Source organism: Vespa mandarinia, chromosome 20, assembly GCF_050613455.1.
Source record: "Vespa mandarinia isolate Hongniang chromosome 20, ASM5061345v1, whole genome shotgun sequence".
NCBI lineage: Eukaryota > Metazoa > Arthropoda > Insecta > Hymenoptera > Vespidae > Vespa > Vespa mandarinia.
Genome location: NC_140829.1, coordinates 2,301,055 through 2,317,500, shown reverse-complemented (window position 1 = coordinate 2,317,500; position 16,446 = coordinate 2,301,055). Strand labels below are relative to the sequence as shown.

At 26.7% G+C, this 16,446-nt stretch overlaps 3 protein-coding genes across 7 annotated transcripts in view; all 3 read right to left on the bottom strand.

Moving 5' to 3' along the window:
* LOC118447357 (cytochrome P450 4C1-like) overlaps positions 1-2,571 on the bottom strand; it is a 3,969-nt gene extending 1,398 nt beyond the window's left edge. Inside the window, exons 1-7 of the mRNA XM_085663089.1 lie at positions 2,333-2,571; positions 1,933-2,042; positions 1,656-1,746; positions 1,271-1,468; positions 762-831; positions 475-601; positions 1-46 (exon numbers count right to left, since the gene is read on the bottom strand). The exon at positions 1-46 is cut by the window's left edge and continues 21 nt beyond it. Coding sequence (XP_085519215.1) covers positions 1-46; positions 475-601; positions 762-831; positions 1,271-1,468; positions 1,656-1,746; positions 1,933-2,042; positions 2,333-2,495 — 805 coding nt within the window. The 5' untranslated portion in view covers positions 2,496-2,571. The remainder of the gene's footprint in view (positions 47-474; positions 602-761; positions 832-1,270; positions 1,469-1,655; positions 1,747-1,932; positions 2,043-2,332) is intronic.
* Positions 2,572-3,193: 622 nt separating this feature from the next.
* On the bottom strand, positions 3,194-7,752 carry LOC146872360 (cytochrome P450 4C1-like). Its single transcript, XM_085663203.1, has 11 exons — positions 7,585-7,752; positions 7,190-7,299; positions 6,914-7,004; positions 6,466-6,663; positions 5,953-6,022; positions 5,666-5,792; positions 4,968-5,055; positions 4,758-4,870; positions 4,227-4,464; positions 3,723-4,033; positions 3,194-3,283 (listed from the first exon to the last, which is right to left on the bottom strand). Exons 1-11 carry the CDS (start codon positions 7,745-7,747, stop codon positions 3,194-3,196), a joined length of 1,599 nt encoding a protein of 532 aa, XP_085519329.1. The 5' UTR covers positions 7,748-7,752.
* A 1,012-nt stretch (positions 7,753-8,764) lies between these two features.
* On the bottom strand, positions 8,765-15,789 carry LOC146872359 (cytochrome P450 4C1-like). 5 transcript variants are annotated; one of them, XM_085662945.1, is made up of 13 exons: positions 15,562-15,789; positions 15,070-15,136; positions 14,860-14,972; positions 14,331-14,568; positions 12,134-12,243; positions 11,857-11,947; positions 11,382-11,579; positions 10,866-10,935; positions 10,580-10,706; positions 10,091-10,157; positions 9,882-9,994; positions 9,354-9,591; positions 8,765-9,200 (listed from the first exon to the last, which is right to left on the bottom strand). In XM_085662945.1, exons 3-13 carry the CDS (start codon positions 14,890-14,892, stop codon positions 8,860-8,862), a joined length of 1,626 nt encoding a protein of 541 aa, XP_085519071.1. In that variant the 5' UTR covers positions 14,893-14,972; positions 15,070-15,136; positions 15,562-15,789; the 3' UTR covers positions 8,765-8,859. The 5 variants fall into 5 exon arrangements, with proteins under 5 accessions (XP_085519071.1, XP_085519075.1, XP_085519073.1 ...); XM_085662949.1 differs by lacking the exons at positions 14,860-14,972; positions 15,070-15,136; positions 15,562-15,789 and adding exons at positions 13,615-13,689; positions 13,769-13,872 and having other exon boundaries at positions 14,331-14,461; XM_085662947.1 differs by lacking the exons at positions 15,070-15,136; positions 15,562-15,789 and having other exon boundaries at positions 14,727-14,866.
* Between the last annotated feature and the right edge of the window lie 657 nt (positions 15,790-16,446).

Sequence of the window (16,446 nt, the reverse complement as noted above, 5' to 3'; positions counted from 1 at the left end):
CGTCTTGGGATTTCTCTCGACGAGCCTCCTTTTTCTTCTTTATCACCTGTAATATAAAACAGGTAACGATAATATTTGAAATTATTGATTTGTCCGTAATTAATATTAATTAACGATATATATTCGAAAAGAAAAAGAATCAGTGTATATATTAATACTTGGATTAGCATTAAAAATAAAATACTTATATTTAATATAAATGCTTAATGAATATAAATAAGTGTAAAGGTGACGACTATATACATATATATATATATATATATATATATATATATATATATATACATATATATATAAATACATATAAATATACATATATACATATAAAATATATATATATACATATATACATATAAAAATCTATATATATCCACTATCATCACGATGAAATTTTAATAGATGAAGAAGAAATTTATATACATACATACATATATTGATGTGAAATTAGAAAACAAGATATAACTATTGTTCTACCTCTCTATTAAAACGATGTAATTCCTTGATCGACGAATAAAATTGCTTCCCTTCGGCTGTCAATGCAAATATCGAATCTAGTTTAAACCAAGGACGTAAATAACGATACAATACAGCATTCGTCCCTCTGAAATAAATGGGGAAAATGGATAAAGAGATAATTAAATTAAATCAATATATAAATAGAAAGAAATAAATAAGAAAATAAATAAATAAATAAATAAAATTTCTAAACAATCATTCTTTACGTTTAATATAATGAGTTTTATATCATAACACTGTCATACTTCTGTACGTAATCGGGGTAGCCAGTAATTGTATTACCCTGCGTATGTATGTTAACGCCCATTGCGGTTTCTGATAAAAAAGAATAAAAAAGAAAATAGATAAAGATAAAACAATCGATAAAAAATAGGAGAGTTTGTTTTCACGAAAGAAAGGAAGCCGCTTTTGCAGAACCGTGTTATCCAGTTACGTACAATTTGGTCGGATTAAAAAAAGTCATTTTTTATGATCTCTTTTTCCTTTTCTTTCTTTGACATGTAATCAATTTTATTAATATATAAAAAAGATATTTTAGTAATATTATTGAAGGATAACAAAAAAAAATTGTATTTTGAAAAAGATCAATTTCTTTTTTAACTTATTATATGTATGCTGCCTTCTTGTGGAAAATCAACATTTTTTAAACGCACACATATGTGTGTGTGTCTTTAGAAAATTCTACAGCACTTTTTTCATCAGAGGTTTATCTCTGATGAATATTGGGTGTTATAAGACATTTGAGTGAACTTACCGCATATGACATCCAACGTATAATCAGCAATCAATTGATAAATATTGACTCCATTTTTTTCAATATTTTTCCCGATTTCTTTCTCTATACGATCGATTAAAATTTCGCTCTTTTCCAGCATTACTATCATGAAATTATTGAGCGTTGAAAAATGAAATGCCGGGTTAATCAATTTCCTGTCGTGGTGCCACTTAGAACCTGAAAACGATGAATAGTTATGTATTATTTGTCTATTTTATTATATACATATAGGAAAATATGTATTGCTCTTAATTGACAAAAAAAAAGAAATATTTATATATATATATATATATATATATATATATATAAATATATATATGTATAATATACATATATATATGTATATATATGCGAATAGACTTACCAGTCGAGGTTATAAGACCATCCCCTATCCAAGGCTTAAAGCTATCGTAAGTAGTTGCTTTCGAAATATTCGTACTATTTCTGAGAATGACCTGCGCAAGAATGATAAAAAAAGGAAGATAATAAACAGAATAAAATATCATAACAATTCTTTTAGATCAATAATAATAATAATAACAATAATACATTATAATATCAATATGGATGTAAGTATTTATTTCTCAATCCTATGGCATCCATCGAGATATTCTAAAACATACTTTCATATAAATACGTACCTCTACATATTCAGGCTTGTAAATGTATACTACTGCTTCATATCCCTTCCATAATTTATAAATCCCTTCTTTATATCGAACTGTGTATTCACAGAAGGCTTTATGATATTCTAAAAAAAAAAAAAATTAAAAAAAATTTCGGTTCAATTACACTTGTGTTTCTTATACTTTTTTTTTCTTTCTACTACATAAAATTAATTACATTATTTAAACGATCGTCACAGTATGTGGAATCGACGAACGATGATTATATTTATTTACGTAATACCGAGTTACAAATATATGTATGTCTGTATATGTATATATATATATATATAAATTTTGTGTGTATATCTACGTACATGTACTACGTACGTATATAGTATTATATATACAAAATCGATAAAAAAGAAAAGTTTACCTTCTTTTGATAATTTGCTGAAATTGAATACGGTACCGAGGAATGACGAATCGCCAGGTATTTTATTAATCGTCTTACGAAAAACATAAAATTTATACAACTTCGACAATAGATTAATAAATATAACTATTAATAGAGCAATTAGAATATTCGTCAATACCATTTTGTAATGTACTTTGACTTATATATTAAAAATAATAATCGCCTTGTGGTTTTGCGCTGTTTGAAAGAGAAAATAGAGCCCATATGTTTTTTTATAGTCAAAAAGCTCTTACTGTACAAACATTAAAATTTTATGAATGATTGTTAGTTCGGTAACGATAGCAGTTACTATTAATAATCTTAAATACGCTTAATTCGTATTTTCCTCCCTTACTCCTAACATCTTCGGTGATAACAAATATTCGGCGAGGTCACGTGATATCTATTACTATTCTGCTACCCTATATTTTAAGACAAAATTTCGAAATACTTTTATCTTTCTCCACTTTACTTTTTACTACACACTTCTGCAACGATGACGAATCTACAAACTGCATATAATTTTCTTATCATGCAAATATAAATATCGTTGATATAACATAATTTGTAAGAAAAAAATAAATAAATAAAAGAAAACAAAACTCTCTCTCTCTCTCTCTCTCTCTCTCTCTCTCTCTCTCTGTCTGTCTCTTTTGTCTATTTTTATTTCACCTATAATTAAAACATTCTTGAAATATAAATGTTCTATGACCGTTGCAACTACACATTAGAATAATGACAGTTCACCAGAAAGGAAGAAGTAAAAAAATAGCAAAGAAATACAAAAGAAGGAAAGGAAAGAGAAAGGAAAGAAATAAACGTTAAAACCAACTATAATTATTATAGCATTTCGGATAACTTGCATGAATGAAAGCATAGAAATAAATGAAGTTTCTTATCCGAACTATTTAAAAAGAGACCATTAGGTTTCTGCAAGAAGAAGCCCGGATATTTGTCATGGCTTTTACTCTTGTTCTGTCTGTTTTTCTTATAAAATATATATATATATATATATATATATATATATATTTGATATGATTTATTTTTAAAAAGGAAGATCACTATTACTCACCGATAAAGAATATTATTATTCCGTAACAATTAACAACTTATACAATTCAATTATAAAGATATATTTAAAATAAAGAATCTCCCCTATCAAATGTAAGTTCTTTTTCTATTTTATTACATAAACCATTTTCAATACGGAAAATTCGTTGTTCGTAAAAACAGAAAGTGATTCGTTGAATTTAATTTATAAACGGTAATTCAAAATATATGAATTTTATCGAAAGAAAAAGAAACTAACTCTTTCTCTCGCTCTCTGTTTGTGGTCTTTTCATTTTCTCGGTATAAATTGTAAATATACATCATCAAATGGTCGTAAAACGACAGTATGATACATTCTGATATCCTTTCGTAAAATCGAAGATTTGACCATCCATTTTTTCAACAATATAGCTATAACCAATTTATGTTCTAGATTCGCGAATTTCTGTCCGATACAATTTCTTGGTCCGGCGCTAAACGGTATATATGAATAAGGATGTTTATTTGGCGTTTCATTGGTCAAAAACCTGTCCGCATCAAATTTTTCTGGATCCGGCCAAATTTCGGGATCGTGATGCAAACCATGAACATGAATTGACAATTCTGTATTCTTCGGAATTGCGTATTTACCTGGAACAATGAAAATAAGAAACAAAGGATTATATATTTATATATTTATATATATATATATATATATATATATATATATGTCGATATAATGTTTAACATATGTTATGTTAAAAGTATACATATAATATAAATATATATGTATATACATTTTAATTTAAATGACGATTACGACTTTCTATACATCTTTACTTACCTATCGTTATTTCCTCTGTTATTTGTCGTGAAAAGACAGGTATTACTGGATAGAGCCTTAATGTTTCCTTGCACATTCTGTCCAAATATTTCAATTGGGAAATTGTATTCATCGTAATTGGACCGTCCAAATCATCGAATACAACCTTCAGTTCCTCGTAAACCTTATCTTGAATATCAGGCTCGGTTGCCAAACATAACAATGTCCAAAAAATAGCGCTAGCACTAGTATCATGACCCTAATCAAGTTATTAATGTTATAATATCATTAAACAGCGGATTATAGATCCTGTGCCTAAATATTTTAATCTATTAATTTTAATGAATTGAAGAAATTGAAAATTCGATCTGCAAAGAATTAGAATTTAAATTCTTATGTCATCTAATATTTTATATTTTCTAATAAAATTTATTCATAGAAAAAACGTATAAATTCTTCATGATTACGTAAAAATGAAATTATTCCTCTTTGATGGAGTTTAAATCGGTTCATCTATTCCTTTTTCCGCTTTTTCTCTTTTTTTTTACTCACAGCGGAAATTATTGTAGCTACTTGTACATTTATATCCTTTTCCGAAAACTGATTAGAATGATTTTCGTTTATATCTAATAAGATATCTATGAAGGATTTCCCTTTTTTTCTACCTGAAACATCAACATTTTCACAGTTGATCATACATGTGTGTCGAAGGATGGAAGTGAAAAAAAGTTAGCTATTTGATAAAAATAAATAATTAATTACCTAATTCGTCAAATTCGCTCTCGTCTTGGGATTTCTCTCGACGAGCTTTTTCTTCTTTACCACCTGTAATATAAAACAGGTAACGATACTATTTGAAAATATTGATTTGTCTGTAATTAATATTAATTAACGATATATATTCGAAAAGAAAAAGAATCAGTGTATATATTAATATTTGGATTAGCATTAAAAATAAAATACTTATATTTAATACAAATGCTTAATGAATATAAATATGTGTAAAGGTGACGACTAAATCACGTTTGGATTGTATCTTGTAGCTCCTTAGATTATTATAAATATTTGTCAACTATTTAAGTTTTCGACGAACTATTACATTCAGAAATATTTTAACTAAATTATCAATAATTTTCGCATCAATCGCTGAAATACCAACCGCTTATATCACGTAATAACATTTTATTATAAATGCTGGATGTTTATTTTATTTATAATAATCATATTAGTATTGTTAATATATATATATATACATATATACATATATATATAAATACATATAAATATACATATATACATATAAAATATATATATATATATATATATACATATATACATATAAAAATCTATATTAATCCACTATCATCACGATGAAATTTTAGTAAATGATAAAGAAATTTATATACATACATACATATATTGACGTGATATTAGAAAACAAGATATAACTATTGTTCTACCTCTCTATTAAAACGATGTAATTCCTTGATCGACGAATAAAATTGCTTCCCTTCGGCTGTCAATGCAAATATCGAATCTAGTTTAAACCAAGGACGTAAATAACGATACAATACAGCATTCGTCCCTCTGAAATAAATGGGGAAAATGGATAAAGAGATAATTAAATTAAATCAATATATAAATAGAAAGAAATAAATAAGAAAATAAATAAATAAATAAATAAAATTTCTAAACAATCATTCTTTACGTTTAATATAATGAGTTTTATATCATAACACTGTCATACTTCTGTACGTAATCGGGGTAGCCAGTAATTGTATTACCCTGCGTATGTATGTTAACGCCCATTGCGGTTTCTGATAAAAAAGAATAAAAAAGAAAATAGATAAAGATAAAACAATCGATAAAAAATAGGAGAGTTTGTTTTCACGAAAGAAAGAAAGCAGCTTTTGCAGAACCGTGTTATCCAGTTACGTACAATTTGGTCGGATTAAAAAAAGTCATTTTTTATGATCTCTTTTTCCTTTTCTTTCTTTGACATGTAATCAATTTTATTAATATATAAAAAAGATATTTTAGTAATATTATTGAAGGATAACAAAAAAAAATTGTATTTTGAAAAAGATCAATTTCTTTTTTAACTTCTTAAGCGTAAGCTGCCTTTTTGTGGAAAATCAACATTTTTTAAACGCACACATATGTATGTGTGTGTGTCACGAGAACATTGTATAGCACTTTTTTCATCAGAGGTTTATCTCTGATGAATATTGCATGTTATAAGACATTTGAGTGAACTTACCGCATATGACATCAAACGTATAATCAGCAACCAATGGATAAATATTGACTCCATTTTTTTCAATATTTTTCCCAATTTCTTTCTCTATACGATCGATCAAAATTTCGGTCTTTTCTAGCATTACTATCATGAAATTATTGAGCATTTGAAAATGAAATGCTGGGTTAATCAATTTCCTGTCGTGGTGCCACTTAAAACCTGAAAACAATGAATAGTTATGTATTATTTGTCTATTTTATTATATACATATAGGAAAATATGTATTGCTCTTAATTGACAAAAAAAAAGAAATATTTATATATATATATATATATATATATATATATATATATATAAATATATATATGTATAATATATATATATATATATATATAAATATATATATGTATAATATATATATATATGTATATATATGTATATATATGTGTATATATGTGTATAGACTTACCGGTCGAGGTTAGAAGACCATCCCCTAACCAAAGCTTAAAGGTATCGTAAGTAGTTGCTTTGGTAATATTCGTACTATTTCTGAGAATGACCTACGCATGAATGAAAAAAAAGGAAGATAATAAACAGAATAAAATATCATAACAATTCTTTTAGATCAATAATAATAATAATAACAATAATACATTGTAATATCAATATGGATGTAAGTGTTTATTTCTCAATCCTATGGCATCCATCGAGATATTCTAAAACATACTTTCATATAAATACGTACCTCTACATATTCAGGCTTGTAAATGTATACTACTGCTTCATATCCCTTCCATAATTTATAAATCCCTTCTTTATATCGAACTGTGTATTCACAGAAGGCTTTATGATATTCTAAAAAAGAAAAATTAAAAAAAATTTCGGTACAATTACACTTTTGTTTCTTATACTTTTTTTTTTCTTTCTTCTACATAAAATTAATTACATTATTTAAACGATCGTCACAGTATGTGAAATCGACGGCCGATGATTATATTTATTTACGTAATACCGAGTTACAAATATATGTATGACTGTATATGTATATATATATATAAATTTTATGTGTATATCTAAGTACATGTATTACGTAAGTATATAGTATTATATATACAAAATCGATAAAAAAGAAAAGTTTACCTTCTTTTGATAATTTGCTGAAATTGATTACGGTACCGAGGAATGACGAATCGCCAGGTATTTTATTAATCGTCTTACGGAAAACATAAAATTCATACAACTTCGACAAAACTTTAATAAATATAACTGTTGACAGAGCAATTAGAAAAATCGTCAATCCCATTTTATAATGTTATTTGACTTATATGTTAAAGATACTAATCTTCTTGTGGTTTTGCGTCGTTTGAAAGAGAAAGTAGAGCTCATATGTTCTTTTATAGTCAAAAAGTTCTTATTGTACAAACATTAAAATTTTATGGACAATAGTTACTTCGGTAACGATAGCAGTTACTATAAATAATCTTAAATACGCTTAATTCGTATTTTCCTCCCTTACTCCTACCATATTCGGCTATAAAAAATATTCGGCGAGGTCACGTGATACCTGTTACTATTATGTTACCTTATATTTTAAGACAAAATTTCGAAATTTTTTTATCTTTTTCTACTTTTGTTTTTACTACACAATTCAGCAACGATGACAAATCTACAAGCTGCATAGAATTTTTTTATTATGCAAATATAAATATCTATCTATCTATCTCTTTCTCTCTGTCTCTATTGTCAATTTTTATTTCTCCTATAATTAAAACGTACTGAAAATGTAAATGTTCTATGACAGTTGCAACTACATATTAGAATAACGACAGTTCACCAGAAAGGAAGAAGTAAAAAAAAGCAACGAAATACAAAAGAAGGAAAGGAAAGGGAAAGGAAAGAAATAAGCGTTAAAACCAACAATAATTATTATAGCATTTCGGATAACTTGCACGAATGAAAGCATAGAAATAAATGAAGTTACTTATCCGAACTATTTAACAAAAGACCATTAGGTTTCTGCAAGAAGAAGCCCGAATATACGTCATGGTTTTTACTCTTGTTCTGTCTGTTTTTCTTATAAAATACATATATATTGTAATATATATATTTGAAATGATTTATTTTTAAAAAGGAAGATCACTATTACTCACCGATAATGTTATTATTCTGTAACAATTAACAACTTATACGATTCAATTATAAAGATATATTTAAAATAAAGAATCTCCCCTATCAAATTTAAATTCTTTTTCTATTTTATTTCATAAACCATTTTCAATACAGAATATTTGTAATTTGTAAAAACAGAAAGTGATTCGTTGAATTTAATTTATAAACCGTAATTCAAGAAATATGAATTTTATCGAAAGAAAAAGAAACTAACCCTATTTCTCTCGCTCTCTTTCTGTGGACTTCTCATTCCCTCGGTATAAAGCGTAAATATACATCACCAAATGGTCGTAAAACGACAGAATGATACATTCTGATATCCTTTCGTAAAATCGAAGATTTGACCATCCATTTTTTCAATAATATTGCTATAACCAATTTATGTTCTAGATTCGCGAATTTCTGCCCGATACAATTTCTTGGTCCGGCGCTAAACGGTATATATGAATAAGGATGTCTATTTTGCGTTTTATTGGTCAAAAATCTGTCCGGATCAAATTTTTCTGGATCCGGCCAAATTTCGGGATCGTGATGCAAACCATGAACATGAATTGTCAATTCTGTATTCTTCGGAATTACGTATTGACCTGACAAAATAAAAAAAGAAACAAATGATAATATACATATATTTATAAAAAGTTTTACGTATGTGATGTTACAAGTATATATATTATAAATATATATGTATAAACATTTATCTTTTAAAGGACGATTACGACTTTCTATACATATTTACTTACCTATCGTTATTTCCTCTGTTATTTGTCGTGAAAAGAGAGGTACTACTGTATAGAGCCTTAAAGTTTCCTTGCACACTCTGTCCAAATATTTTAATTGGGAAATCGTATTCATCGTAATTGGACCGTCCAAATCATCGAATACAACCTTCAGTTCCTCGTAAACCTTATCTTGAATATCAGGCTCGGTTGCCAAACATAACAATGTCCAAAAAATAGCGCTAGCACTAGTATCATGACCCTAATCACGTTATTAATGTTATAATTAGTTAAACAGCGGATTATAGATCCTGTGCCTAAATATTTTAATCTATTAATTTTAATGAATTGAAGAAATTGAAAATTCGATCTGCAAAGAATTAGAATTTAAATTCTTATGCCATCTAATATTTTATATTTTCTAATAAAATTTGTTCATAGAAAAAACGTATAAATTCTTCACGATTACGTAAAAATGAAATTATTCCTCTTTGATGGAGTTTAAATCGGTTCATCTATTTCTTTTTCCGCTTTTTCTCTTTTTTTACTTACGGCAAACATTATTGTAGCTACTTGTTCAACCATATCCTCTTCCGAGAACTGATTAGAATGACTTTCGTTTATATCTAATAAGATATCTATGAAGGATTTCCTTTTTTTTCTACCTGAAACATCAACATTTTCGAAGTTGATCATACATGTGTGTCGAAGGATGAAAGTGAAAAAAGGTAGCTATTTGATAAAAATAAATAATTAATTACCTAATTCGTCAAATTCGCTCTCGTCTTGGCATTTCTGTCGACGAGCCTCCTTTTTCTTCTTTATCACCTGTAATATAAAACAGGTAACGATACTATTTGAAATTATTGATTTGTCCGTAATTAATATTAATTAACGATATATATTCGAAAAGAAAAAGAATCAGTGTATATATTAATATTTGGATTAGCATTAAAAATAAAATACTTATATTTAATATAAATGCTTAATGAATATAAATAAGTATAAAGGTGACGACTATATACATATATATATATACACATATATATATATATATATATATATATATAAATACATATAAATATACGTATATACATATAAAATATATATATATATACATATATACATATAAAAATCTATATTAATCCACTATCATCACGATAAAATTTTAGTAGATGAAGAAGAAATTTATATACACCCATACATATATTGATGTGAAATTAGAAAACAAGATATAACTATTGTTCTACCTCTCTATTAAAACGACGTAATTCCTTGATCGACGAATAAAATTGCTTCCCTTCGGCTGTCAATGCAAATATCGAATCTAGTTTAAACCAAGGACGTAAATAACGATACAATACAGCATTCGTCCCTCTGAAATACGTGGGGGAAATGGATAAAGAGATAATTAAATTAAATAAATATATAAATAGAAAGAAAAAATAAGAAAATAAATAAATAAATAAATAAAATTTCGAAACAATCATTCTTTACGTTTAATGTAATGAGTTTTATATCATTACACTCTCATACTTGTGTACGTAATCGGGGTAGCCAGTAATTGTACTATCCTGCGCATGTATGTTAACACCCATTGCGGTTTCTGATAAAATAGAACAAAAAAGAAAATAGATAAAGATGAAACAGTCGATAAAAAATGGGACAGTTTGTTTTCACGAAAGAAATGAAGTTGCTTTTGCAGGAACGTGTTATCTAGTTACGCACAATTTGGTCGGATTAAAAAAAGTCATTTTGTATGATCTCTTTTTCTTTTTCTTTATATAACATGTAATCAATTTTATTAATATATATAGAAAAGATATTTTAGTAATATTATTGAAGGATAACAAAAAAGAAGATTATTTTGAAAAAGATCAATTTCTTTTTAACTTATTATATGTATGCTGCCTTCTTGTAGAAAATCAACATTTGTTAATCGCACACATATATATGTGTGTGTGTGTCTTTAGAAAATTCTACAGCAATTTTTTCATCAGTGTTTCATCTTTGATGGATATTACGTGTTATAAGACATTTGAATGAATTTACCGCATATAACATCCAATGCAAAATCAATAAGCAATGGATAAATATTAACTGCATTTTTTCCAATATTTTGCCCCAATTCTTTCTCTATACGATCGATCAAAATTTCGCTCTTTTCCAGCATTACTAACATGTAATTATCGAGTATAGAAAAATGAAATGCTGGGGTAATCAATTTCCTGTCGTGGTGCCACTTGGAACCTGAAAACGATGAATAGTTATGTATTATTTGTCTATTTTATTATATACATATAGGAAAATATATATTGCTCTTAATTGACAAAAATAAAGAAATATTTATATATATATATATTTCTTTATATATATATATATATATATATATATATATATATATAAAAATATTTATATATATATATATTTCTTTATATATATATATATATATATATATATATATATATGTAAATATATATATGTATAATACACATATATATATGTATATATATGTGTAAAGAATTACCAGTCGAGGTTATAAGACCATCCCCTAACCAAGGCTTAAAGCTATCGTAAGTAGTTGGTTTGTTTATATTTGTACTTCTTCTGAGAATGACCTGCGCAAGAATGAAAAAAAAAGGAAGATAATATACAGAATAAATTATCATATCAATCCTTTTAGATCAATAATAATAATAATAGTAATAATACATTATAATATCAATATGGATGTAAGTGTTTATTTCTCAATCCTATGGCATCCATCGAGATATTCTAAAACATACTTTCATATAAATACGTACCTCTACATATTCAGGCTTGTAAATGTATACTACTGCTTCATATCCCTTCCATAATTTATAAATCCCTTCTTTATATCGAACTGTGTATTCACAGAAGACTTTATGATATTCTAAAAAAGAAAAATTAAAAAAAATTTCGGTACAATTACACTTTTGTTTCTTATACTTTTTTTTTTCTTTCTTCTACATAAAATTAATTACATTATTTAAACGATCGTCACAGTATGTGAAATCGACGGCCGATGATTATATTTATTTACGTAATACCGAGTTACAAATATATGTATGACTGTATATGTATATATATATATAAATTTTATGTGTATATCTAAGTACATGTATTACGTAAGTATATAGTATTATATATACAAAATCGATAAAAAAGAAAAGTTTACCTTCTTTTGATAATTTGCTGAAATTGATTACGGTACCGAGGAATGACGAATCGCCAGGTATTTTATTAATCGTCTTACGAAAAACATAAAATTCATACAACTTCGACAAAACTTTAATAAATATAACTGTTGACAGAGCAATTAGAAAAATCGTCAATCCCATTTTATAATGTTATTTGACTTATATGTTGATGATACTAATCTTCTTGTGGTTTTGCGCCGTTTGAAAGAGAAAGTAGAGCTCATATGTTCTTTTATAGTCAAAAAGTTTTTATTGTACAAACATTAAAATTTTATGGACGATAGTTACTTCGGTTACGATAGCAGTTACTATTAATAATCTTAAATACGCTTAATTCGTATTTTCCTCCCTTACACCTACTATATTCGGCTATAAAAAATATTCGGCGAGGTCACGTGATACCTATTACTATGTTACCCTATATTTTAAGACAAAATTTCGAAATATTTTTATTTTTTCTACTTTTGTTTTTACTACACAATTCAGCAACGAAAACGAATCTACAAGCTGCATATAATTTTCTTATCATGCAAATATAAATGTTTATCTATCTATCTCTTTCTCTCTGTCTCTTTTGTCAATTTTTATTTCCCCTATAATTAAAACGTACTGAAAATGTAAATGTTCTATGACCGTTGCAACTACATATTAGACTAACGACAGTTCACCAGAAAGGAAGAAGTAAAAGAAAGCAACGAAATTCAAAAGAAAGAAAAAGGGAAAGGAAATAAATAAACGTTAAAACCACCTATAATTATTATACCATTTCGGATAACTTGCACGAATGAAAGCATAGAAATAAATGAAGTTCCTTATCCGAACTATTTAACAAGAGACCATTAGGTTTCTGCAAGAAGAAGCCCGAATATTCGTCATGGTTTTTACTCTTGCTCTGTCTGTTTTTCTTATAAAATATATATATATTGTAGTATATATATTTGATATTATTTATTTTTAAAAAGGAAGATCACTATTACTCACCCATAAAGAATGTTATCATTCCGTAACAATTAACAACTTATACAACTCAATTATAAAGATATATATAAAATAAAGAATCTCACCTATCAAATGTAAGTTCTTTTTCAATTCTATTTCATAAACCATCTTCAATGCGGAAAATTCATAATTCGTAGAAACTGAAATTAATTCGTCAAATTTAATTTAACAACGATAATACAAGAAATATACATTTTATCGAAAGGAAAAGAAACTAACTCTCTCTCTCGCTCGCTTTCTGTGGACTTCTCATTCCCTCGGTATAAAGCGTAAATATACATCATCCAATGGTCGTAAAAGGATAGTATGATGCGATTTGATATCTTTTCGTAAAATAAAAAATTTGATCATGTTTTCAATAATATTGCTATAACCAATTTATGTTCTATATTCGCGAATTTCTGCCCGATACAATTTCTTGGTCCGGCGCTAAACGGTATATATGAATAAGGATGTCTATTCTGCGTTCCATTGGTCAAAAATCTGTCCGGATCAAATTTTTCTGGATCCGGCCAAATTTCGGGATCGTGATGCAAACCATGAACATGAATTGTCAATATTGTATTTTTCGGAATTACATATTTGCGTGAAAAATAAAAAATAGAAACAAATGATTATATGTAAGTACATATATATATATATATGTATGTATATATATATATATATATGTCGATAAAATGTTTAACGTATGTTATAATAAAAGTATATGTAATATAAATATATATGTATATACATTTTACTTTTAAATGACGATAACGACTTTCTATACATATTTACTTACCTATCGTTTTTTCCTCAGTTATTTGTCGTGAATAGACAGGTACTATTTCATAGAGCCTTAAAGTTTCTTTGCACACCCTGTCCAAATATTTCAATTGGGAAATCGTATTCATCGTAATTGGACCGTTTAAATCATCGAATACAACCTTCAGTTCCTCGTAAACCTTATCTTGTATTTCAGGCTCGGTTGCCAAACATAACAATGTCCAAAAAATAACGGTAGCACTAGTATCGTGACCCTAATCACGTTATTAATGTTATAATCAGATAAAGAGCGGATTATAGATAATGTGACTAGATATTTTTAAATGTTGATGTCAAAGAATAAAAATATTAAAAATTCGATTTGCAAAGAATTGAAGTTAAAATTCTTATGTCATCTAATATTTTATATTACCTAATAATGTTTGATCGTAGAAAAAATGTATAAATTCTTCATGATTAAGTATAAATGAAATTATTCCTTTTTGATGGAGTTTAAATCGGTTCATCTATTTCTTTTTCCACTTTTTCTCTATTTTTTTACTTACAGCAAACATTATTGTAGCTACTTGTTCATCCATATCCTCCTCCGACAACTGATTCGAATGATTTTCGTTTATATCTAATAAGATATCTACGAAGGCTTTTCTTTTTTTTCTACCTGAAAAATCAACATTTTTTAAGTTGATCATACACGTGTGTCGAAGGATGAAAGTGGAAAAAAAATAGCTATTTGATAAAAATAAATAATTAATTACCTAATTCGTCAAATTCGCTCTCGTCTTGGCATTTCTGTCGACGAGCCTCCTTTTTCTTCTTTATCACCTGTAATATAAAACAGGTAACGATACTATTTGAAATTATTGATTTGTCCGTAATTAATATTAATTAACGATATATATTCGAAAAGAAAAAGAATCAGTGTATATATTAATATTTGGATTAGCATTAAAAATAAAATACTTATATTTAATATAAATGCTTAATGAATATAAATAAGTATAAAGGTGACGACTATATACATATATATATATATAAATACATATACATATATATATATATATATATATATAAATACATATAAATATACATATATACATATAAAATATATATATACATATACACATATAAAAATCTATATAAATCCACTATTATCACGATAAAATTTTAGTAGATGAAGAAGAAATTTATATACACCCATACATATATTGATGTGAAATTAGAAAAAAAAGATATAACTATTGTACTACCTCTCTATTAAAACGACGTAATTCCTTGATCGACGAATAAAATTGCTTCCCTTCGGCTGTCAATGCAAATATCGAATCTAGTTTAAACCAAGGACGTAAATAACGATACAATACAGCATTCGTCCCTCAGAAATACGTGGGGAAGATGGATAAAGAGATAATTAAATTAAATAAATATATAAATAGAAAGAAATAAATAAGAAAATAAATAAATAAATAAATAAAATTTCGAAACAATCATTCTTTACGTTTAATGTAATGAGTTTTATATCATTACACTCTCATACTTGTGTACGTAATCGGGGTAGCCAGTAATTGTATTATCCTGCGCATGTATGTTAACGCCCATTGCGGTTTCTGATAAAATAGAATAAAAAAGAAAATAGATAAAGATGAAACAGTCGATAAAAAATGGGACAGTTTGTTTTCACGAAAGAAATGAAGTCGCTTTTGCTGAAACGTGTTATCCAGTTACGTACAATTTGATCAGATTAAGAAAAGTCATTTTTTATGATCTCTTTTTCTTTTTCTTTCTATAACATGTAATCAATTTTATTAATATATAAAATAGATATCTTAGTAATATTATTGAAGGATAACAAAGAAGAATATTATTTTGAAAAAGATCAATTTCTTTTTTAACTTATTACATGTATGCTGCTTTCTTGTGGAAAATCAACACTTGTTAATCGCACACATATATATGTATGTGTGTGTCTTTAGAAAATTCTACAGCAATTTTTTCATCAGTATTTCATCTTTGATGGATATTAAGTGTTATAAGACATTTGAATGAATTTACCGCATATAACATCCAACGCAAAATCAATAAGCAATGGATAAATATTAACTGCATTTTTTCAAATATTTTGCCCCAATTCTTTT

Excerpts from the sequence above, each read along its gene's own strand:
- LOC146872360 (XM_085663203.1), bottom strand. The coding sequence starts at position 7,747 with ATGGGATTGACGATTTTTCTAATTGCTCTGTCAACAGTTATATTTATT. Across the intron at positions 4,871-4,967 it reads GAGCGAATTTGACGAATTAG|GTAGAAAAAAAGGGAAATCC; the intron begins GTAATTAATTAT and ends TTGATGTTTCAG. Across the intron at positions 4,034-4,226 it reads AACAGAGGAAATAACGATAG|GTAAATACGCAATTCCGAAG; the intron begins GTAAGTAAAGAT and ends TCATTGTTCCAG.
- LOC146872359 (XM_085662945.1), bottom strand. The coding sequence starts at position 14,892 with ATGGATGAACAAGTAGCTACAATAATGTTTGCT. Across the intron at positions 12,244-14,330 it reads AACTGAGGAAAAAACGATAG|AATATCATAAAGTCTTCTGT; the intron begins GTAAGTAAATAT and ends TTTCTTTTTTAG. Across the intron at positions 9,995-10,090 it reads GAGCGAATTTGACGAATTAG|GTAGAAAAAAAAGGAAATCC; the intron begins GTAATTAATTAT and ends TTGATGTTTCAG.